Source organism: Dermacentor andersoni, chromosome 6 (assembly GCF_023375885.2).
Source record: "Dermacentor andersoni chromosome 6, qqDerAnde1_hic_scaffold, whole genome shotgun sequence".
NCBI classification, from domain to species: Eukaryota; Metazoa; Arthropoda; class Arachnida; order Ixodida; family Ixodidae; genus Dermacentor; species Dermacentor andersoni.
This window is the reverse complement of record NC_092819.1, coordinates 146,821,935-146,846,359: the sequence shown is the minus strand read 5'-3', so window position 1 is coordinate 146,846,359 and position 24,425 is coordinate 146,821,935. Positions and strand designations below refer to the sequence as shown.

The following is a 24,425-nucleotide window of genomic DNA, read 5'->3' as shown; positions in this document are numbered from 1 at the left end:
CGTAATTGAGATTGCTTACTAGAAAAGGCACCAGCAATCACCCTACCACCTTCGTTACGGCAGTTATGGACAGTCCAGAATAATTTGTGACGGAAGGAGTTACTGTGGCTTGCTTACGTACGGAATCATCGGCGATATCGGTCGTATCATGTTAGAGAGGTTCTTTATTACACACACACAAACACACACACACACACACACACACATACACACACACACACACACACACACACACACACACACACACACACACACACACACACACACACACACACACACGTGCGAAAAAAGAGAACGCAATAGACTGTTAATCCAGTTCCATCTAGGTTTCTCTAATTTGAACGCCGTGAACGTTGACTCTTGGGTTCCACTTCTTGCCACTGCTGTACTATGCAGGGTGTTCTAACTATCACGCACCAAGATATAAAGGTACGTAAATGCCACGTCGCTGGACGAACCAAGCTAATGTTGTTGGCCGTCGCTTGGAGATACTCAGATTACATTTTGAATTCTGCCTAGTTACATAATTAGTCTTAAATAATTTTTAACTTCTACAGTATTAGATGAAGAATAGCAATGAGAAAACTAGAGCAAGATGAAAAATTTTCCGGAAAGATTTCCGTTGCTCAATTTGCGCTACATAAACTTGTTTTTCCGAGCGTGAAAGAAGCCCGCGAAATTCATGGTTCAAGTTTTTCATGTTGCTATGCAATTTTCTCTTTGACGCGTTTCATCTAATTATAATGTTAGAGGAGTTGGCGAATCAACTAAGATTATTTAATTCGGCGGAATGCAACAAGGTAATCTGAGTATCTCCGAGCGACGGCAAACATCACTACCTTGGTTCTGTCGAGCTACGTGACATTTGCATATTTTCATATTTTGGTGCATGATAGTTGGGACACCCCGCATACCGCCCATAATCTCCTTTCTCATAAGTTCCACCAAGTAACTGTAACATTTTAATCCCGTACCACACAGGGAAGCACATTTGTAAATATTCCCCACGCACTGGAACTTATGTGGGCCTGCGCTGTGGGTAAGGTACATTTGATTAAATGACTCAGCTTTCTCTCTCTCTCTCTCTCTCTCTGTGGCCACTAGCAGTGACGGGTGAGCTAGTTCTCTGTATCGACCCCTGCCCCGGCGCCTCGCGAGACGCGGCGCTAGTTCGGCGAGGACCGCCAGGTTCAACCGACGCCAAGGACGTGCTCGCCGCGATGTCCCGCCTGCCCAGAATACTCTCGTTCCCGCGAGAGTGCCGCCAGTGGCCCCTGAAACCGTTCGAGGGCCCCTTCGTCGCGCTGGTCTCCACGCGCCCTCAGAACGCCGGCCGGCGGGCCTTCATCCGCAAGAGCTTGGCGGCGCCGTCCCTCCACCCGCCCGGATCGTTCCGGCTCATATTCTTCGTGGTGGAGCCAAAGCCCGGAGTCAACAGTAGCTGGTCTCTCAGGAAGGCGCTGCTGGTAGGTGAACGGCGGGCCAGATGCGTGCACTTTTATCCGGCGTTGAGCTTAGCTCGATTTTTAAAGCTTCAGAGAAAGCATGTGCATAAACCTGCAGAGTCTCTCCATACATGAGGGATACAGATAACATTTCGCTTCGTATGTGTCAGGCAGTTCTTTCTTCGGCGCCTGGAGAATGAGTTGTCAAGCAGCTGAGCGAGCGCAGTGATTTTTCGGGGAGCAAATGGTACCTTGGAGAGACTAGAAGCCTGGACTATTAATAACAATTGCGTTAAACACTGCATCAACTAAAGCTGTCATTTTTCGTTCGCAGGGCAAACAGGTATTTTTCTTGGGGGGGATATTTCCTTTAGGGGTTCTAGGATTGAGATAGTAAGGTCTATAAAACCCGTCATCATCGTCAGCCTCTATTTTACGCCAACTGCAGAACGAATGCCTCTATTAGAGATATCCAATTACCCCTGTCTTGCGCTAGCAGGTTCCAAGGTGTGCCTGCATATTTTCTAATTTCGTCACCTCACCTAATTGTTTGTCATCCTCGACTGCGCCTTCCTTCCCTCGGCACCCATGCGTAACTCTGATGTTCCACTGGTTACCTGCCCTACACGTTACATGACCTGCCCAGCTTCATTCTTTCCTCTTACGAGGAAGCTTTAGCTCGGGTCCAGCTCCGATGCTGCCTATTTAAATACATGTAAAACACAGAAACGCTTTTCTGCTATGACTACTGGGCCCACCTTAATGAAATTTGTTGCTTTCGAGAGAGAAAGCTAAATTGTAGCGACTGTTGGAAGTGGAACTTCAATTTAGAGCCTGAATTTTCTTAAAGGAATTTTAAAAACTTCGTAAGTTTGGAAAATATACAAGCACGAAGTTTAGAAATCCGCAGCTCTGCACCTGGAACCGATATCGCAAGTCTGTAAACTGAATGCGTTAGAGCATCCAAAACAGACAGCTTGTATATGTCAATTCATATGTTACGTCAATTTGTTACATTGTTTACAAAAGCTTTACAAAGTTCTACTCACATATAATAGGTTTAGTTGAGGGATACGCATGCTGTATCAATTTTGACCGCTTTAAATGTGCTATTAGGTGCAATTTCAGAATTCTGATATATATTTAATTGAGTTACATAGCTATAAACTTGATGACATCCTTTTCTGAAAAATTGCAATTTTCATAAATCGAAAATTTGCAGCCAACACTCAGTAGTTTTAACTTTTTCTTTTAAATGCAATAAACCTGATGGAATAGGTGCTCTGGTTGCTGAGAAAAACGATTTCTCCTTTCTCATGTATTTAGATAGGAACAACCGAGCTACAATTTGCCCATAATGTCAACCTGAATATCGGCTAACCTCGCCTGATGTCTTTCTACACACATGCTAGGCGTTTATTTGTCAGAATTAATACTGTAGGATGATCACGTGAATACTATCTTAACAAAACTTAGTCGTGCGTATAACTGGTGTTCTAAACTGGAACCCGTACCTCATCTTAGTGCCGGTGAAATTAATGATTTACAACGCCCTCTTACTATCTCCCTTATATTAATGTATTTTTTTTTCGTTGGAGCAACAATGACAGCAATAATTTTGTCGAGGCTTCTAGGAATACCAAAGAATATTCTGAGAAGAAAGACAATACATTCACGTACAATCGACTTGTGTGCTTAGAATGAATATCAATCAATTATAATAAGTGACGTATCAAGGCAGACCTATTGCGTGAATATTCCATTTGTTTCAGGTGGCTGTTTCATTTTTGTTGAGACGATAATCATTTGTCCTAATGATCACGTGCATGCTGCAAAAGAACAATAAAAAACTGAAAAATGGAAGGTTCCTCACTGTGGCACGTACCCTATGTTATGGAAATGCTCATCAATACCCTTCCTTGTGTACTGAATAATTTCTAAAAGAGATGCATTGACCCACTAAAAATAAAACTAAGAGAGTAAACCAGCATTATATGCTGTAGGTTGTAGAAATATCTAGAATTATTATGTTGACGTAGAAAATGTTCCGCATAATAATTTACCCCCATTTGCATTTTACTTTGCATCACATATATCATTTTACTTTTGTTGTTCATACACCATTTGCGTTCCCATGTTCTCCTGCTTCAGCCACTGTTCATACGGATGCGAGGGTCCCTTCTAGCCTTCAGCGAACGACCATTCCTCTCGTATTTATTGAAATTGTAATGTGATAAACAAAAATGCGGAGAGAAGGAAAGAAAAAAAGGGGAGGCGTGCCGAGCCGGGCTGATCAAGCAAACGTGTGTTGGGAGGGCGTGAATGTTCTTAGGATTCGATACATGTGATGCAATATGATGTCCCGTAAAAACGCGAGGCTTGTGTCCTGTGGGCATGTAATGATTTTACTTGCGTCGGCGTGGCGAAAGGCTCTGGGTGACATGAAGGACGACGAGTGCTACGATGCGCTGCCCAGCTACAAGGGTCTGGACGGTGGAAATGGTTCCGAATGCGAGGAGTTCGTGACCGCCATCGGCCACAACTTCGCATATGCCTCGTCCGTTTGAGTACTGCGTGATATTGGTGTAGTGGACGGCATTCTCCTGGGCTTCCTTTGTCTCCCTGGTAAGGGCTCTGACCCCTGCTTGCCCGCACTCAGAGTGGTGTTCTTGTTCCGCATTGCAGGAAGGGGGCTATGATGATTCGGGCACAGATGGAGTGTTCGAGCGGTGCGAGCGCTTGCTAAGTTGGTATTGCGTGGTTTCGGAATGCCAGGCGTTTCAGGAGTCTGCACCCTGGACGACATTTGTTGAATGGCTGAAGTTGATTACTGCGATGGGCTCCTATTAGTTCATTAAGGTTGATGGGCAGCACATTGCCAGTAAGCAGTGTGTAGTAATATGCTAGTCTGTTTTTTTAGATTTGAATAAAAAATCTGTTACAAAAAATGTGGTACGCGATGGAGCTTATGATGCAAGCGCTGACTACGCGTAATGCATCCTGCTCTGTTAGCCCATGTCAGTGGTTGGTGATTGGCTGGATCATGGGTTTATTTTGGTTGGTTTTCAGTTTGAGATGTAACAAGTGTGTAAATTTGCAAGTCTGCTTGTATCTGTAGTCCTAGAATTGATTCTAAGGCTTTGAATTATTTGTGTGAAGAACCCCTCCAAACGCGCAGCAATTAGCGGTGAAGGGTGTGCCTGACGCGGGGTGAAGCGTACGATGAGGAGTTCAGATATTTCTGCAACACACACGAAGCGACACTGTCGCACACAGTTTGCACCATGTTGAGGGCCTCCAGAAGCGCGTGCTGAATGTTGATTCCTGAGCCTCCTGTTGCTCTGAGGCTCACATATTCTGCATTACGCGTGGATCAGGTCAGGGGTTCGCGTCAACAAGTGCGGGAGCCGGGCCATGGCGATGTTAAAAAAAAGGTCTAGGGTAGCGCGGGGCCTCGCGGGATGCCGCGTCCTAGGACATTGACTCTGTCGGATCGCAGGTGCCTACACCTAGGGTAGCCGTTTGGTCCTTCCGGAAAAATTTCATGGACTCACAGGTGCGCCAACAACAATGTGATGCGAAAATAAGCTCGGGAGAGACGTACTCGGCGGTTTCATTGTGATCCAGTATTAGAATAGGTCGGTTCTGAGAGAAACTAGGACCACCGACAACATCCCCTTTATAGCTGTAGGACCCTGTAGGACCTACATCCCCTTTTGTAGCTCTGGGTAGACGTATTGGGTTATTGGCCGTAAAGTGTATGCGGTAAGAAACCTCGGGCCTAGCTCTAGAAAGTGTTCGAGCAGCTGTAGTATTATATGCTCCAGTGCTTTCTCTAAGCGCAAGATTGGCCTTAGGCTGGATAGGGAGAGAGGTTTACCTGGCTTGGGGAACAATAATGCTGGCACGCCACCACTAGTGGAGAAACGTGCCTGTACACCAGTGCTCGTTGTACATTATTGTTGGTTAATTGCCTGGTCGTGTAGATTTCGAAGTGGTGCTCTATGTTGTTCGTCTCTGGAACGGTACAGCATTTAATACTTTTGAGCCCCCCTTTCGTCTCATGTTCCATGATGTCCGCGTCTAGGGGTGTTTCTTCGGTGTAAGAGCATGTGAGTTATAGGGGTTTGGGTAGAGTGGCTATGTGCCACGGCGCTAGTTGCATGAGTAGAGTTCTTGTTGTTTGCGAATAGAGGGATCGTGGACCAGCTGGTCCCACGGCCCGGGCTTTTTGCGATCACGATTGTCCCTTCGCTCGCACTATAGCGTCATGGTCGAGAGATGGCAGCGGCCGGTGACCTAGGCTGGTTTGGTTGTGCCTCTTCACTCGAGTCACTAAATAGCGCTTAAAACCGAGAAGGGTGCCTAGGCGTCTTCCTTGCAACAACACGCCAGGAGGCTGGTCGCCCTCCAAGGGAATTGCTCAAAAGCTTAACAAACCTTGACAGAAATGTCTTGCTGCTACCGATGCCTTCGAGCATTATTTTCCCAACTTGCACACCCTTCTTAGTTAGACTCGTTGATTGCGGAGATCGTAGGCTTGAGGTCCGTGAAGTCATATAGTGTGGCGGACTGGTAAACTCCTGGCTAGCAAACTGCCGGCCGTTACCATTGCATAACTCCGAGTGGAGGCTGAATCATGAAAACATGGCACCGAACTTTATCGTTTACGGTGGTTGTTGACCAGTCAGGACATGTAACGCAGCTCGTCCACATCTAGAAAATTAGGCGCGGCATATCGGAAGGCCTCTTGTAGTGTTTGCTGCCATACCCAAAAACATAGCTCCCGCACGATATGATGCCTGTGACGGTGTCGAGAACTGTAGGCAGGGTTTCTGCATAGTATGTAACATTGTTGTACAAGCGTTTCAGTACGTTAGCATTATGACTGCCACAGTGGGAACCATATATATATATATATATATATATATATATATATATATATATATATATATATATATATATATATATACGTGTGTGTGTGTTTCTAGCTGAGTACGTGGTCAGCCAGACAATGCCGGCCATGGCGGCCGCACTTCAATGGGGGCGAATTGCGAAAACACCTATGTACTTAGATTTAGGTGGACAATAAACAACTCCCGGTGGTCCAAATTTCCAGGGTTCCCCACTTTGGCATGCCTGATAATCAGAGAGATCGTGGTTTTGGCACGTAAAACACCATAATTTCATTTTGATATAACTGTCCATACATATATATATATATATATATATATATATATATATATATATATATATATATATATATATATATATATATATATATATACTCCCTTGCCCTTGCCATTCACTTTCCTAATCTGAGATGTCTGTCACAAATTGTTTCAGTGTTTCTGTTCGTATTGTTGCCGGCGTTACAATGTTTATCCTCTTGAGAAGAATAATGTTGATTACTGAGAGCTCAGTGAACATTGAAGCTCACCGAGTTTTCAAGGCTTCTCCGGCCAAGCGTAGTGGTTCAGTATGGTCGTTGTACTTCGCTGCTTGTTGCCTGTGGATTGTCAGTAACGCTTCTGACACGATGCATAGACAGCTTAGTTTGCCGAATTGAGATGCCGGCGCACCACGAAAGCAGTGTACAACGCTGTTTTCTGAAAACGGTTATTTACTCTGTACTATTGAAGCAAAAAGTGATGGGTCCCATAAAAAAGAAGGAGACAGCGTGGTCTTCAATTGTACTCATGATAGCTAGCGTGCATCAACATGCGCGCATATAAAGATATACGATACAGGTGGCACGCGCATGGAGGTTTAAAGGGTCTCCAGAGACGCGGAGTGATTTTGATAGCAAAGGTCAACGCTACTCTCGATCACCTCGAGGTGGAACACAATGATTGGGGCCGCAGTCTACTCAAACACCGAAGCGAAGTGAAAGCACCAGCACCGCTATACGCATATTCACATCGAGGTGGAGCACACAGGTTGCAACAGCACTATCGTGGAAGCTTTTCCACAGCACATCCTTTGCACTGAGGTGTAGTGAAGGAGGCAGGACCTTCAGACTCTCAAGTGATTAGGCGAGCTCGAGATCGCGAGTAAAAACGCCTGACTCATGCCACTGCTTAGGCTTAAACATTCGTGTCCCACGCTCGTAGCCCTCCTGTGAGATTTTTAAGCATGAAACGCTTTTAGCTACCGTTGTCGGCGGCCTTCACGTGACATTGAGCCAAAAGCCAGAGCCGTCATGCGGGCACTCAAACGAGATCAACCGTGCAACCAGTCAAAACGGAAGGAAATGCAGTCTCCTGTCCCCAACCCTTTGTACCGGACCGCACTACATACGCGAGTTACTGCCCAAACAAGCTGCAAAAACTATTGCTTCCGACTGCTTCCTAATGTTTGTTCACAATATCGCTCAAGCTGTAACTTCTAGTACGCTGAAGTTTTATTGGTCTTTCCAATGGCGGTGCTCAAGAGGCAGATGCAGGGCACCATATACTTCATTGTCATCTTTTGAACGCCAGAGCTCCGCGAGTTCCGCGGCGTGGATATGGCGTCACCTCGAGAGATGGCGCCACACTGCGTGGCGCTTTCTTCAGACGCTTCACTGGGCACTGGGCAGTGCGTTCTGTCTCCCTGGCGCCTTTCACTGCCTGTCGTGCCGCCTTCCGCCGGTTTTCTTCTTTTAAGTCCATATGGAGCATGGCGTTGTGCAGTGGGGTGTGGTGGGGTGTGCCATTGCGAACATGCACTGCACCGATTTTAAGATTGTGGCTAGTATCATGTACGACCAATCTGCTTTGCCACTTGCCATTTCATGCTTGCATCTACTCTCGATTACGGGAGAGCCGGTACTTTTTTTTTAAGAAGAATGCTTTTTTGGTGAGTTACCTACATTTTTCTGTATCGGGTCTGTGTGTTTGTCCTCTTTCATGGGCCGGTGTCGGAGATAGTGCAGTCCAAATCTAAGATCAACTTGGTCCACTGGGAATATGCCACTGGTCCAGATTTGTGCAGTGGCAACTTAGGAGCTGGAATGATTCCGCGATTATTCGACATATTTAAAGATCCGAAACTGAATGATGGCGAAATCTTGCTGGCGGAATGGGAATGGAATTGGGGCCCCGACATTTCGGAATGGAGCTGAAATGGAATGGTCACACAGTTCAGGAGCACCAAATGTTCATTTTAAACGAGACTACAAGATCACAAAATTGGCCAAGTAGACAAAACTAGATTTGGCATATTTATTACATATCTAAATTTGTACTTAGTCTATTTCGGTATCTACCTATAAGCGACTACTTCTGCCGTGGTAATTATAAATAATCAGGCGTACAAATTTTACACTTCTGTTGATGTGGAAAGTTTCGTTTATTACATTTGTTAAAGTGCATTTAAAAACAGCAAAATTTAGTAAGATTAACTTCTTAAGTATATTTAAGTAGTCACGTTAGTGAAGTCATACGAATGTTGACTTTTTAACATTCAGCTAAGCAGGTAAGTTGGGAAGAATTATTAGATTTAGCAAGAGCATGCTTCACTTACAATAAAAGGATGTATGCTGAAAAGGGCCAGGTCACGAAAGGCTGCAGCCTGAGCGAGTCCACGGGGATTTGGAATGTGCGCCTTATTTTTTCGCGCCTTGTGCAGTATTCAGAACTCTCAATAATGGTGGTTAGGGAGGCGTACTGAAACATTATGTCCGGCAATACGCCGGTAAATATTAAACAAAAAGGAAGATAATGTGGCAGATTTGAGCGATTCCTACGGCTCTGAACGCATTCGCTGCAACCGCAGCATTCTCCTTCAAGAGGACCATTCTAATTTTGCTTGCCTGCTTTTTCCTCAAATGATTGTGCTCACCGACAGCGTGGGACGCGGTGTCAGATTGTTGGTTGATGGAATGGTTGATGATTATAGAGGTTACAGGCAACAGTACTCTCAGGAGGTGAGGCCACAAAGCCTGTTTTCTTTTTTTGAGACAAAACAGCCCATAACATTATGGGTTACGTTGGTGAGATTTCAAGAATATGCTCTTTTTGTCGCTAGGAACATAGGCACACTTAGTAAGAAGTTGCTTCATCTTTCACCCTTCGAAGGAGCGAAAATGAGTGTAATTACAGGATCTCTATTCTCAGAAATGAAGTGGGATTGGAACGGAGAGCTCCACTCCGCAGTTCTTCATTGGTTATTGGCCACTAGGTATGTGATGCTGGGTATGTGCAACTGGGACCACTGGTAATGTGGTGACAGATGATGATGATGGTGATCAAATCCCGACATCGCCGGCTGGATTTCAGTGGCGGCGAAATGCAAAAACAAGGTACATAAATTGTCTCACTGCATAGCATTTTTTGCTCAGTTATTAGCTTTTGCTTTGTTTCTCAAATTTCAGTTGACCCACCCCCAGATTTGAGTTGGCCCACCCCCACATCAACCCCCAATTGAGGGTGGCCTACCCGGAATTTCAAGTTCGCCTACCCCCCAATTTAGGTTCGCCCATCCCCGAATCATCCCCATATTGACACATGTACTTATCTTTATCGGGCGACCACGTTTCGCCGCTTAACAAATGTAATCGCACAGCGAGGGACGCGCCTGCATGATCCGACGTTTCTGGAAAGTTATCGATGCTTCTACCCGGCTGTCTGTTTCGCCGAACCGTGTGTTATCTGATTTCATCGCGTAACGCGAATGGTGTAGAACTTTGTGGAAGGCACGCGGGTCCGAACGATTAGTCTGGAACATTCGACGACTGCTCTATAAAAGCCGACGCGCTTGACCCGCTGATGAGTTTTCCGACGATCGCCGACCGTGTTCGCCGCTATCGTTGTGCTATAAGTGTAGCCTGTTTTGTGGGCACAGGTTCGCCCAATAAAAGCTAGTTTTGTATTCCACCGTACTGCTTCTTTCTTCACAGTCACTACCACGTGACATCTGGTGGAGGTGCTGGGTACCGATCCCAGTACCTCTCGATCGAGAAGCCACCTTGACGACGTGGGACCTCTTCCGAAGCGGCTTCCTGCAAACATTTCAAAGCGTCGTGCGAAAAGAGCGAGCCCAAGCTATACTGGAGACAAGAGCGCAGCTGCCGAATGAGACGATCGCGATCTTCACTGAGGAAATGAGCCGTCTGTTCCGCCACGCCGACCCCGAAATGTCCGAGGAGAAGAAAGTACGTCTACTGTTGCGTGGTGTAAAAGAGGAACTTTTCGCCGGTATGGTAAGAAGCCCACCGAAGACCGTCGACGAGTTTCTTCGTGAGGCGAAGAGCATCGAGAAGACACTGGAATTGCGGAACCGGCAATTCGACCGACGCACCAAGCCAACAAGCTACTCCGGAATTCAATCACTGGCCACGGATGATCTATGCGAGACCATCAGGGCCATTGTGCGCGAAGAACTGCGCAAGGTCTTGCCATCGTCGCAGCCTCAAGTGGCCTGGATCGCCGACATCGTGAAAGAAGAGGTGCACCGATCGCTAGGAGTTCCTGAGCTGCAACCACAATTACCGCAGCCCCAGCCAGAAGCGATGACATACGCCGCCGTCGCACGCCGTCCAGGTCCCCCTCTGCGACCACGCCAGGGCCCTGCAACGACGCAATTCCGTCGTCCACCGCCGCCGCCGCCAGCACGCCCACCCGTCACCCAGTGCACCTACGCGAGGAAGACGGACATTTGGCGCGCCCCCGACCACCGCCCGCTCTGCTACCACTGCGGCGAAGCCGGCCATGTGTACCGCCGATGCCCATACCGCGACCTAGGATTGCGAGGCTTCGCCGTAAACGCACAGCGCCCGACGGAAGGTGAACGACCTCGTGACATCGCCGACTACCTCGCCGCTACTCAGTGGAGCCCTCGACGACCATCGCGTTCGCCATCACCAGGGGCCGCTACTTGTCGCCGCAGCGCCGACCATACACTGGCCCAGCCCGGGGCCGGTCAGCGAGCCCATTTCCGGAAAACTAAAAGCAGCAACCGATGGAGGTGCGGTTGCTGTTCGTCGAACTGACGAAGATCCTCCGCCGCCGACGAAGACGACGAAGAAACGATCTCGACGACATAACAACGACACGCCGCCGTCCCGACGAAGTCTGGAAGGCAAGACTACACCGACGAACGACGACTTGACGACGCGACGTTCCAACTTCAGTTCAACACGACGCAGCCGTGATCCGACGCCACGACCTAACTGCAACGCCAGACAAAGAACCACCGACCTCGACGTGCTTCTCGACGGCCACGCAGTCACTGCCTTAGTCGACACAGGGGCCGATTACTCCGTAATGAGTGGACACATCGCCGCCCAGTTGAAGAAGGTTAAGACAGCATGGGAGGGCCCCCAAATTCGGACCGCTGGAGGACACCTCATTACGCCGACTGGAATGTGCACGGCAAGAATAACCATTCATGACCGGACTTACCCTGCCACCTTCGTTATCCTCCAACAGTGTTCACGAGACGTCATTCTCGGCATGGACTTCCTGAATCAACATGGCGCAGTCATCGACCTGAAGTCGAAATCGATAACGCTGTCGCAAGATCAAGCGATACCGCCGGAGAGCTGTCGTAGTCACCACGCCTTGAGTGTGCTCGAAGATCAAGTGAGCATCCCGCCGCGTTCCAGCATTATTATTTCCGTCGGCACTGAAACACCCGCTGACGTAGAAGGCGTCATCGAGGGCGACCAACATCTACTGCTCGACCGTGAAATTTGCGTCGCAAGAGGGATCGCTCGACTCCACGGAGGGCAAGTGGAAGTTATGCTAAACAACTTCAGCCAAGAGTTCAAGCACATCAACAAGGGCACGACTATCGCATACATCGAGGAAATTGTGGAAACCAGCAATGCCTTTGTCCTGTCGGATTCAGCCGCATCTACCCCGATGAGCATTATCCCCGAACCAGACTTCGACGTGAATCCAAGTCTTCCTATGAGTAAGCAGCAACAGATCAGAAGTCTTCTCCGACGATACAAAGACTGCTTTTCGACGTCATCGAGGATTCGACAAACACCAGTTGCAAAGCATCGCATAATAACCGAAGAGAGCGCTCGACCACTCCGCCAGAGCCCTTACCGAGTTTCGACGCGAGAACGTGAAGCTATTAGGCAACAAGTCGACGAAATGCTGCGCGACGACATCATCCAGCCGTCGAAAAGCCCGTGGGCCTCTCCTGTAGTCCTGGTAAAGAAAAAGGACGGAACCCTACGCTTCTGCGTCGATTATCGTCGACTGAACAAGATCACGAAGAAGGATGTGTACCCCCTTCCACGGATAGACGACGCATTGGATCGGCTCTGCAACGCTAAATACTTCTCGTCGATGGACCTCAAGTCTGGCTACTGGCAAATAGAAGTCGACGAGAGAGATCGCGAAAAGACTGCCTTCATCACGCCAGACGGCCTCTACGAGTTCAAGGTCATGCCATTCGGACTGTGCTCGGCGCCTGCAACATTTCAGCGCGTCATGGACACGGTGTTAGCCGGACTAAAGTGGCAGACGTGCCTTGTTTACCTGGATGACGTCGTGGTCTTCGCCGGAAATTTCGACGATCACCTTAGGCGGCTTGCGACAGTGTTAGAAGCCATCAAGTCATCAGGGCTCACTCTGAAGCCGGAAAAGTGTCGTTTCGCTTACGATGAGCTTTTGTTCCTAGGCCACGTGACCAGCAAATCAGGAGTACGCCCCGACCACAGAAGACAGCTGCCATCGCAAAATTCCCGCAGCCAACCGACAAGAAGGCAGTGCGCAGATTCCTTGGCATGTGAGCCTACTATAGGAGCTTTGTCAAGGACTTTTCACGCATCGCGGAGCCGCTAACACATCTAACCAAATGTGATGTCGCGTTCAAGTGGGAAACGCCTCAGGCCAAGGCATTTCAAGAACTCAAACGACGCATGCAGTCGCCGCCGGTACTTGCACACTTCGACGAGGACGCCGATACCGAAATCCACACTGACGCCAGTAGCCTAGGCCTCGGTGCCGTCCTAGTCCAGAGGAAAGAAGGACTTGAAAGGGTGATATCGTATGCTAGCCGGTCGCTGTCAAAAGCGGAAAGCAACTATTCTACGACTGAAAAGGAATGCCTCGCCATCATTTGGGCTACAGCTAAATTCCGCCCTTACCTCTATGGCAGGCCATTCAAAGTCGTCAGTGACCATCACGCATTGTGTTGGCTAGCTAACTTAAAGGACCCTTCAGGACGGCTGGCGCGGTGGAGCCTCAGACTACAAGAATATGACGTCACGGTAATATACAAGTCCGGAAGAAAACACTCCGACGCCGACTGCTTATCGCGCGCCCCCATCGATCCCCCGCCGCAAGACGACGAGGACGACGACGCCTTCCTTGGGATAATAAGCGCGGAAGACTTCACTAAACAGCAACGAGCCGACCCGGAGCTAAAAGGTCTCGTCGAGTATTTGGAAGGGAACACCGAAGTTGTCCCTAGGGCATTTAAGCGCGCGTTGTCTTCGTTCACGCTACAAAACAACCTGCTCGTGAAGAACTTCTCACCAGTCCGCGCCAGCTACCTTCTTGTTTTACCGTCAGCGCTGTGTCCAGAAGTACTGCGCGCCCTACATGACGATCCGACCGCCGGGCACCTCGGCTTCTCCCGGACGCTATCGAGGATACAGGAAAGGTATTACTGGCCGCGTCTGACCGCTGACGTCGCCCGTTACGTCAAGACATGCCGAGACTGTCAACGACGCAAGACACCACCGACAAGGCCAGCAGGATTACTACAGCCGATCGAACCTCCTCGCCGACCATTCCAGCAGATTGGGATGGATTTGTTGGGGCCGTTTCCGATATCAACATCCGGGAATAAGTGGGTCGTCGTGGCGACGGACTATCTCACCTGTTTTGCTGAAACTAAAGCTCTACCAAAAGGCAGCGCAGCCGAAGTGGCGAAATTTTTCGTGGAGAACATCCTGCTGCGACATGGTGCCCCAGAAGTCCTCATCACCGACAGAGGAACGGCTTTTACAGCAGAACTCACCCAAGCCATTCTGCAGTACAGCCAGACAAGCCACAGGAGGACAACTGCCTACCACCCGCAGACGAATGGTCTCACGGAGCGCCTGAACAAGACCCTCGCCGACATGCTAGCAATGTACGTCGACGTCGAACACAAGACGTGGGACGCGGTCCTGCCGTACGTAACCTTTGCGTACAACACGGCGGTGCAAGAAACAACACAGATCACGCCGTTTAAGCTGGTTTACGGCAGGAACCCGACGACGACGCTCGACGCCATGCTGCCCCACGTCACTGACGAAGAGAATGTTGACGTCGCTAGCTATCTCCAGCGCGCCGAAGAAGCCCGACAGCTCGCTCGCCTGCGAATCAAGAGCCAGCAGAGGACCGACAGCCGACACTACAACCTCCGACGACGCTTCGTCGAGTACCAACCTGGCGACCGTGTTTGGGTCTGGACCCCGATACGCCGACGAGGACTCAGTGAGAAACTACTCCGACGCTATTTCGGACCCTACAAGGTCATCCGACGTATTGGCGCTCTGGACTATGAGGTCGTGCCAGACGGCATTTCGCCTTCACAGCGGCGCCGCGCACGATCTGAAGTGGTCCACGTGGTGCGCCTTAAACCCTTTTACGGACGCTGACAAACTTCGTCATTTTTGTTCTTTGCTACGAGTGCTTTTGTTTATTACCTTCGTTTGTTTGCAGCATCGGGTCGATGCTTTTTAAGAGGGCGGTATTGACACATGTACTTATCTTTATCGGGCGACCACGTTTCGCCGCTTAACAAATGTAATCGCACAGCGAGGGACGCGCCTGCATGATCCGACGTTTCTGGAAAGTTATCGATGCTTCTACCCGGCTGTCTGTTTCGCCGAACCGTGTGTTATCTGATTTCATCGCTTAACGCGAATGGTGTAGAACTTTGTGGAAGGCACGCGGGTCCGAACGATTAGTCTGGAACATTCGACGACTGCTCTATAAAAGCCGACGCGCTTGACCCGCTGATGAGTTTTCCGACGATCGCCGACCGTGTTCGCCGCTATCGTTGTGCTATAAGTGTAGCCTGTTTTGTGGGCACAGGTTCGCCCAATAAAAGCTAGTTTTGTATTCCACCGTACTGCTTCTTTCTTCACCGTCACTACCACGTGACAATATTTAGGTTGACCCAATGCCAAGTTTAAGATTGCCCACCCCAATTCCATGTAGTTATTATAGTGCCGCTCCTATGGATTCCTATGGGAAAGGTGTCACGTTTATTTTGTTACAGACACGATGTTGCTACAAAATTGCTGGGTTACTCGCCAAGGAATACTATTCATTAAAATGCCCATGTACCGGGCATTTGGTGCACGTTAAAGGGTCTCTCACCAGGTCTGGCCATTTTGAGCTTACAAGCGCAGAGCATGCATTGCACGCTAACAATCGTGTCTGCAGAGTATTACGTCGCTACGCGCCGCGGAAAGATCTGAAATTTCAGTCCGAACGCCGTTTCCCACTTCACTCGCCGCCTCCGCTCTCCAAGCCGGACGGTGACGTAATCGTGCCCCTGCGCCTGCTTAAATTGACGAATTGAAGTTTACAGAAATAATAAAACACACAACCGGAATGTCTGCGTGTTCATTTGTTTCATTTCGCACCGAAGCAAGAGAGATGTACTTCCGCTTCGTCTGCTTGTTCCCACGGCCGTTCGGTCACCTGTGCAGGTACCGAAACTATGCCATTTTCTACCGTGTTCCAGCGCGCGATCACGCTCTGCGATCCGCTTGTTCTGCCTCAGTATTCGTGTAGCACTGAATTATATCGCTAATCATGTTTCTTTGTGCACAGGGCGCAATATCGTGCGCTGCGCGAATGAGACAACAGCTCGCACGCGGCACGGTCAGCGGAAATGCGTAGCGCAGGAAAAAAAAAAAAGCAAGAAGTCGGGGCCTGTGACGTATGCGTCACGCGATCCTCGAGGTCTGGTATGAGAGAACGCAGGGGAAAAAAATTTAAATAATGGGGTTTTACGTGCCAAAACCACGTTCTGATTATGAGGCACCCCGCAGTGGAGGACTCCGGAAATTTCGACCACCTGGGGTTCTTTAATGTGCGCCTAAATCTAAGTACACGGGTGTTTTCGCATTTTGCCCCCATCGGAATGCGGCCGCCGTGGCCGGAACGCAGGGAGGGAATTTCACTTGCGAAGGCTAGACGGGGCAAGTGGAGAGAGTGTCTTGCTTGGCAGTGGAGCCCGCTTGCTGAAATTATGAGTTTGCGGCACTGGAATATTTATATCTGGGCTAATAATGAGCCTATTTGACAAAGTTTTGCGTCAGAACGCTCTCTAGAGGACACGTAATAACACCCAGCGCATAAACAAAATTTGCTATGGGGCTTGGTGAAGGGCCCTTTAAAGAACCCCAGGTAGTCCAAACTAATCAGACTACGGCGTGCCTCATAATCACACCTGGGTTTTGACATGTGAAATACAGAATTAAAGGACAAGGTACGCCCCATTCTTACCCCGAACACGCTCATGAAATCTTTGTATTTTACTGATGTCAACTAGAGGTTGAATGGTCTTCCAACTTCTTTTTCAGTGCCGGTATCAAAGACGTCTACACTGGCGAGCCTCTTCCGATGCATACAAATGTATGCATGAGTTGGAATTACATATCATCATCATCATCATCATCATCATCACCATCATCATCATCATCATCATCATCATCAACAACAACAACAACAACAACAACAATAACAACAACAACAACATCTTGAGCAGCTTATTTTAAGTCCACTGCAGGACGAAGGCCTCTCCCTGCGATCTCCAATTACCATTGTCCTGTGCCAACCGATCCAAACTTATGCCTGCGAATTTGTTAATTTCATCTTCCCACGTAGTCACCTGCCGTCCTCGACTGCGTTTCTCTTCTCTTGGCACTAATTCTGTAACCCTAATGGTCCATCGGTTGTCTAACCTACGCCTTACATGAGCTGCCCTGCTCCATTTCTTCCTCTTAATGTCAATTAGAATATCGGCTATGCCTGTTTGCTCTCTGAACCACACCGCTCTCTTGCTGTCTCTTAACGTTATACCTAACATTCTTCGTTCTATCGCTCCTTGTGCGGTCCTTAAAGAGACTGACAACTGGCCAGAACGTGTTGTGACACGTTGATGGAAACGAAATGACCATGATTTATAGTTATGTAATCCAGCACGCTGTTCGCGATTTAAGTAGGAATTATAATTTTAAACTGGCAAAAAAGCCTCAAAAACCATTAAGTTGCGAGACCTGGCGGTGAAATCTTAGTACTTTGGATGCATTCCATGATATTACTGCAAGTCGACTGTTATTAAGTACATCATTATTGTTTAAAATTGCAGTTGCTGTAACACTTGCACATTGTTCTATGCTTCTGAAATCAAAAAACGCACGCGTGGCTACGGCAACACGCTAAACTCCGTATCATGCCTAAAGGCGTCGTTTCGTTTTCGATCCTATTGGTTTCGTTTTGATTGGTTAAATACCAAAGCAGTTGGACAGGGAACGACGAGAACACGTATCTTTTATCGCAGAAATCATTTAACAATTCGGAAAACAAGAACCACAGCAACATCGACTTCATAAACAAAATTATACTTTGTTACAGCATGGCCACACTTGTCTTCTGCCTCCCACTAATGCCGGCTATAATCGTTATAGCGCTCACCTATCGCCGTTTTCAGTATGCTTCTAGAGAACGACATCCTCACTGCAGATCGAAAAATTCTGGTAAAAATGTTCCACGGCGCTTTCCGCGTTGGCACTTGATGATTAAACACTCTGGCCGGTAAGCTTCCAAGGCATTAAAAAAATGGGTACCATGAAAATTGGTTGTCAGTACCTTTAACTTGCTTTCGAGTTTCTTTGTAAGTCTCCAAGTTTCTGCCCCGTATGTTAGCCCCGGTAGAATGCACTGATTGTGCAACTTTCTTTATAGTGATAATGGTAAGCTTCCAGTCATAATGTGATAATGTCTGCCGTGTGCGCTCCAACCCATTTTTATTCTTCTGTAAATTTCCCTCTCATGCCCAGGGTCTCCTGTGATTAATTGACCTAGGTAAACGTATTCCTTCGCTGACTCTAGAGGCTTACTGGCGATCCTGAACTCTTGTTCCCTTGCCAGGCTATTGATCATTCTCTTTGTTTTCTGCATATTAATCTTCAACCCCACTTGCACGGGCGCTTCTGTCTGTTTACACCATCTGACGGCTTTGACGCAGCCAAAAATTTCTTTGGCCTTCTGCTTTTCTAACTTGCCTCTTTGCTTTGACGCCCAGCACGAATCGGACAAGCACCAGGACATGTCGATCGAGGGCTACGCTCTGTCTTCGATGCGTGCCATGATACTGGAGTGGGCGCCCGAGTTCGCCGTCGCCCCGCGTCTGGTGCTGTGGGCGCGCGACGACGCGGAGTTCGATGCTCGAGCCCTTCTGGCCAGGATGAAACGCCTCGCCCAGACTCCAGGCGACGTCTTTGGTCACGTATCTGCGTCTGCCAACCTCGACGCCGCAATGAATAAGGGCGCAAATAAGAGGTGAGTGTTAGAGGATTATAGATGGTCATTTTTGAGACCGAGTTCAATACGAATCGAATAGTGCCAGCAGCGAATCGAATCATATGTCAAATACTTTCGAGTAGCCTTAACAGCTCTTTTTGGTATTATATAGAACAATGCTTTCATCCTAGAATAACGTTAGCAAGTTGCGGTCATTACATTGAACGTTATGAATGATTGATTAATCAAGCAGAAATGAAGAATTAAGAATGAATATGTACTTTGTTGGTATACCAAGGGTTTTTCAGAGTGCGAATGATCGTCCTTTAGCCGGTAAAGTCTGGCTACAATGGAGGACGTAGCGGGTTACCTGATTCTCGTGTTTAATGTTAGCTATGTGGCTGCGGGGATGGCATTTATCAAACGTTTGCTCCAATTTATATTGGATTGAGCACAGTTGCCTATTCTGCAATGTATTTGACAATTATTCGAGCATTCGAAACATATTTGTATTTACGAATAAAGTGTTCGGTTAGAAGATAGTATTCGATATTGTCCTATCAATATTCGATTCATTATTTAAATGTTCCGGATATTCGCCGACCGCTAGACTAAGGACTTGCAGGTTGAGTCGAGTGCTGCCTCAGAGAGTAGTACCGGTAGAAAAAAAAAAGAACTTTAGCTATGGACTTCCGAAAAGGCAAACATCATGATAAACCTCAGCTCCAAGGTGGGATTGCGTCATAAGCTGTAGGAGTTCAGTCTTTTGAGCACTGGAGGTGTAAGAGCGTGCGGCACATGGACGTGAAGCGACATTAATCTGAAAAGGCTTCTGACACTGTGGAGCTATGCACACTTTGTAGAAAAGAAAGAAGAGCAGATTGGCAACGCTTATAGTGTCTAAATTCAAAGAGATTGAACATAGGATGTCGTACTGATATGCTTCTAATTCAAGAATGAATGTTATAGGGGGAACAATTTCTACAAGAAAAAATTAGGAAGATGGCCTAATAAACCTAAAGAAAGGCCTTGTGACAGTTCTGTTCATGGGCAACTCTCAACACTTTCCCCCTGTGCAGATGCTTTAAGCCGGAATTTAACTGTTCAACAGGAAGTGCCGCACATAATCTCTATCGCTCGTGCTTCAAAAAAAAAAATTATTAAGATCTTCGGAGAGGTGACGACAAATCTCCGTGGTGCCTGAACAGCAAAAAAATTACGTGATACGTGCACGTACAAACAGCTGAGATCAGCACAGAATGGTTCGTATCGGAAAACAGTACTAGTGAAAGCAACACAACTCGAAGTGTACGCTCGAATAGGAGGCGGTGTAGTGCAACCATACGGACGTTCTGGCAACGCGACGCAAGCGGCTGGTTACAGAAAGCTAGATTGGCGGTAAGGTGTCAATACAAGGTATGGACTACTTTAGTTTTTATTGTTACAATAAAGGAAATTGTTACAAGAACAATTTCAGATTTTCTGTGCGAATACGTCAACATTGTCATGAGAGACTGAGCGCATGCGTAAACCATTATATTGCATAAGTAAATTAAATTAAATTCTGGGGTAATACTTGGCTAAACGCTCATCTGATTATGAGGCATACCGTAGTGGGGGACTAAGCATAAACTTTGACAATGCGTAGTCGTTTAACCCGCACCAAAGCCTTAACTGCCACGGGCGTTATTGCATTTCACATCCATTGAAATGCGACTCAATATTCTTTGTTATGCAAGTAACTTGATTCTAAGGGTCGCGCACCGTACCGCTCACAATAGGGCAGGCAAAGCTCATTCCACAAATGAAAACCTTTATTACCATGAATTCAAGAGAAACTTAGTGAAATAAGTCACTAATATTTTGTGTGAAACTTTGTCTGACATAATACGCGACTGCAGCCTAGCTTACTGCACCGATGCTCAGAGCATGTGGCGAGGTGAAACGCAGGAAGCTCGGAAAGTAGAGGTGCAGATCGTCGAATACAACTATCACATCCCTGCTGTCAGAATTCTTGGTTCCATAACGGGATCTTCATCACTGTTGCCTTCTTGACGTTCGCGTCCTTCTGCCTTAGATTGCTTTGAATACCTTGTTGGCTGCCAGTTACACCACCAGGCCCTCATCAACTGCGACGTATTCGTGCGCCGTGGCATCCGTTGTCTCGTTACGAGCACTTCGTTGCGTGCATTCGTTTTGTGTGGCTCGCATTAACTCAAGGTTAACCTTTCATTGGCTGTGTCTGAGCCTAATGCTTTCAGAAAGCACTGTGCAAGGCGACATAGAAGCGTGGACCGAGCTGACAGATGACTTTGGCAGTATACGCACGCCAACAATTAGAGCTAGCCGACTGTAATGTACTCACCCTTACGCAGGCAGTAATTAATAAAGGGACAGCAAATTTAGAAACTATATAAGTTTGTACTTATGAAAGAGTCCTTTACAAAGCATCGTTTATTTAAATTTGCAGAAATAGGCCGTTTATTAAAAGAGATGATGAAGGTCAACATTGAATTAATTGAATATTGCACTGAAACGCCGGCACCGTACGTCAACGCGACGTCACAGATCTCAATGCGTTTATTCGTATCTGGACCTTTGTGGCTGAATAATATTTCTGCTAAACTTTGAAAGTCCAGCCTCAGGTTCTTTTAAAACACAACGTTGTTCCTATTTACCAATAAAAAATGCACCGGGTCCGAGTAGACTCTGTCATAGTCCATGACGTTACAGTGAGATGGCGCGCAAACTTCAAGGTGGCGGCGCTACTATTTCTTCATTTCTGAGGAATTTCTGGCTTTCCAAGCCTCCTCTGATGATAAGACTTACTTGTTGTAATCAGCGCACTGCCGAGAGTGCGGTTTCAAGCTTGTTTTCAAGTACGCGGAGGTTGTTTCCAGGGAAAGCAGATTCATCGGCCTTAAGGTAACAAAAGCCTTCCACATCAGGGGAAATGAAGAGGAGTGCATTAGCCTCCCGTCTATTAATCTGTGTGATATGGAATACGGGTATCTATGCTCCACGTGCTACCGTTGACTCAAGTGGCCTTCCACGTGTAGGCTGGTTTTAAAGAGAAGCTTTCTTTGCCTCTTTCTTGGACTTTTCCGCTCCTGCTGCTGCTGCTGTGGTCTTGCACTCTGCTAACGCCGGTCACGTTGGCACGTGGTTGAGAAGCACGCCACTAACAGCGGCCTCGTCGGGACGTGGTTGAGACGTGGTTGAGACGTGCAAATGTCACAAAAAACATAATAGGCATGCGCTGTCGGTCGTTTGTTTCATGACATTTGTTTATGAGCTGTCATTCTCAAAATTCCGAGGAATAACTGTAAAGAATGTAAGACACGGTAAGCGCCACGCGGAGGGCCTGCGTGATTGTGGTTCAGCATGATTGTTCGCCAACTGACGCCCGCGGCGTCAACACCGGATTTTCTGTGGCACCAAATTTTCTTAGCGCTATCGCGTTAGTACATGACAGGAGTGTGGCACAAAGGAAAGACGACCCGAGAAGCTCGAGTCATTTACGCCGCATCGCATGTGCACAATGCCCTGTAGATGCCGTAACTAGGCGTGCAGTGAAGGGAAGGAGCTGCCGCGCTTGTCTCCGTGCTCACCCGCAACAGCAACGACAGTAGAAGGAGGATGTGGGGAGAATGTTAGCGAGAGAATAGAGCAGGCAATTTCGAGAGCTCCAATGCTACAACCTAGAATGGCGTCGAAGAGTGCCCTTAGTGCCGAGGAGATAAAGGCTCCCATAAGGCGTCGAGCGGAGCAAGGAAAACGAACACAAGCGGGGCAGGCAAAGTAACATATCACGTCACGTCAGGACGGTTGTATGCTGTCAATATATCAACGCCAAATAACGCCAATGAATGCAAACAGCAGACACAGCTTCGCTTACATCGATTCCCACAGTGCGTGTGATCTACACACTTTTTTTCTGAAGGTTTTATCTAAAGGTTTACCTTGCTACGTTGTTAAGTTAGATAGTTTGACGTGACTTAGGCTGGACACAAAGGTGGATTACGTGCTTTCAATCAATCAATTGCTGGTCCGTGCTCGTCTGTATTACTTCTTACCTTGTGTCCTGCCCTACCGCGAGGTTGGTTAAAAAAAGTAGTACATATGCCCCGCAAATAATTTTTTACGCTATTACGTTATTTTACGTTATTTTCACGCCTAGCTTTCTTTTATGGTGGCCTCACACGCAGAGGCTCTCCGTGGCACCGGCTTGAGCAGTGCGCCTACTTCCTCAAGATGGCGGCCCTAGTTCGGCTGAGCAGCGTCTACGAAGACGTTCCTCGCGGATTGGACGGAAGCGATGAATTTGAACTTGTGACGCCATCTCTCGCCGCTCGTGCGAACCTGAGCCTTGTGGCTATCGATGGCCCCTCCCCCTGCCTACCTCCCGGAAGAACTATCCAGCCGACATCGAGCCAGACGAGCAAGCGTATATCGTCTGTTGGACGATTCCTTGCGAGCCCTTTATGGCTGAACGCAAACTGAGTTTTTACATCAGACACCAACTGCTTCACGATGGCGTTTTGAAGGCAAAAACGGAATTAAGATTTCACACTTCCAAACAATGGAGAACAGACTTCAAAGCCAGAAAATCTGAAGTCGTTACAGTATAGTTTGTTTACGACTATACTACACGGGCGAAACGCTTTTAATATTAGATTTTCTTGAATCAGAATGGCTAAATGAGATGCGTGAAAGATTTCTTTCCTTAAAACCACCTTAACATTGCTAGGATTAAATAATAATGTGGTGCGAGGCTCACTTCACAGTCTTATTTGTTTGCCTCGTGTTTCGTATAATGGCACTTTATTGCCATATCTGGCGCTTAGTGCCATTTATTATACGCGCTTATTTCCAGATTAGGTTCTATCAATCTGCCGTACCAAGAATAATCATGGAAATATTCTCCTGCGCGCTCAGTATGCGGTGGTTTCTCAGGGTTGAGTATTACGTAAGAGATGAATTCTGAAGGGGCCCGTTAACGCAGGAAGGCAATATCATTTGCTTCTCCTCTATATTGAAAATGAAATTAACTTACAAGAACTTTTTAATCATAATTAGCCTGCCGTTAATGGTAAAAACGCCATATACCACTTTCAACTTCTTTTGTGCTTATATTTATGCTGCCTTTCTGAGAATGTGCTTTTGCGCATACATGCGCATTTTTTCGTTTTGTTTTTCGCATTACTACTATCTTTGCTCTCCTCTGTTTGCGAGTCCCTGCAATTTGTACCGAGTTTTAGTTCTAGACAAGCCCGTGCTGTGGCATTTTGACCACAAGCGTCAGCACCGCAAATAGTGGAATAAAGTTTCAATCTAGAGGTGGGTTAGAGGCAGTTAATTAGCCTTTCACTACGATGTGATGGTTAACTGCTTCGGACGTGATAGCGTTCTCTCCCGTGAATGTTTTCGAATCCGGAAATTTCCACAAAATCTTCGATGTACGAAAATCGCTGACGAGAATTCGCAAATCTTTCTGGAACTTTGG

General features: G+C 47.5%; 1 protein-coding gene across 1 annotated transcript; it reads left to right on the top strand.

The window, feature by feature from the left end:
* Window positions 1–1,110: 1,110 nt before the first annotated feature.
* On the top strand, window positions 1,111–24,016 carry LOC126523639 (uncharacterized). Its single transcript, XM_050172236.3, has 3 exons — window positions 1,111–1,466; window positions 18,702–18,958; window positions 23,128–24,016. The coding sequence occupies exons 1-3, from the start codon at window positions 1,221–1,223 to the stop codon at window positions 23,420–23,422; spliced, it is 798 nt and encodes a 265-aa protein (XP_050028193.2). The 5' UTR covers window positions 1,111–1,220; the 3' UTR covers window positions 23,423–24,016.
* Window positions 24,017–24,425: the final 409 nt, after the last annotated feature.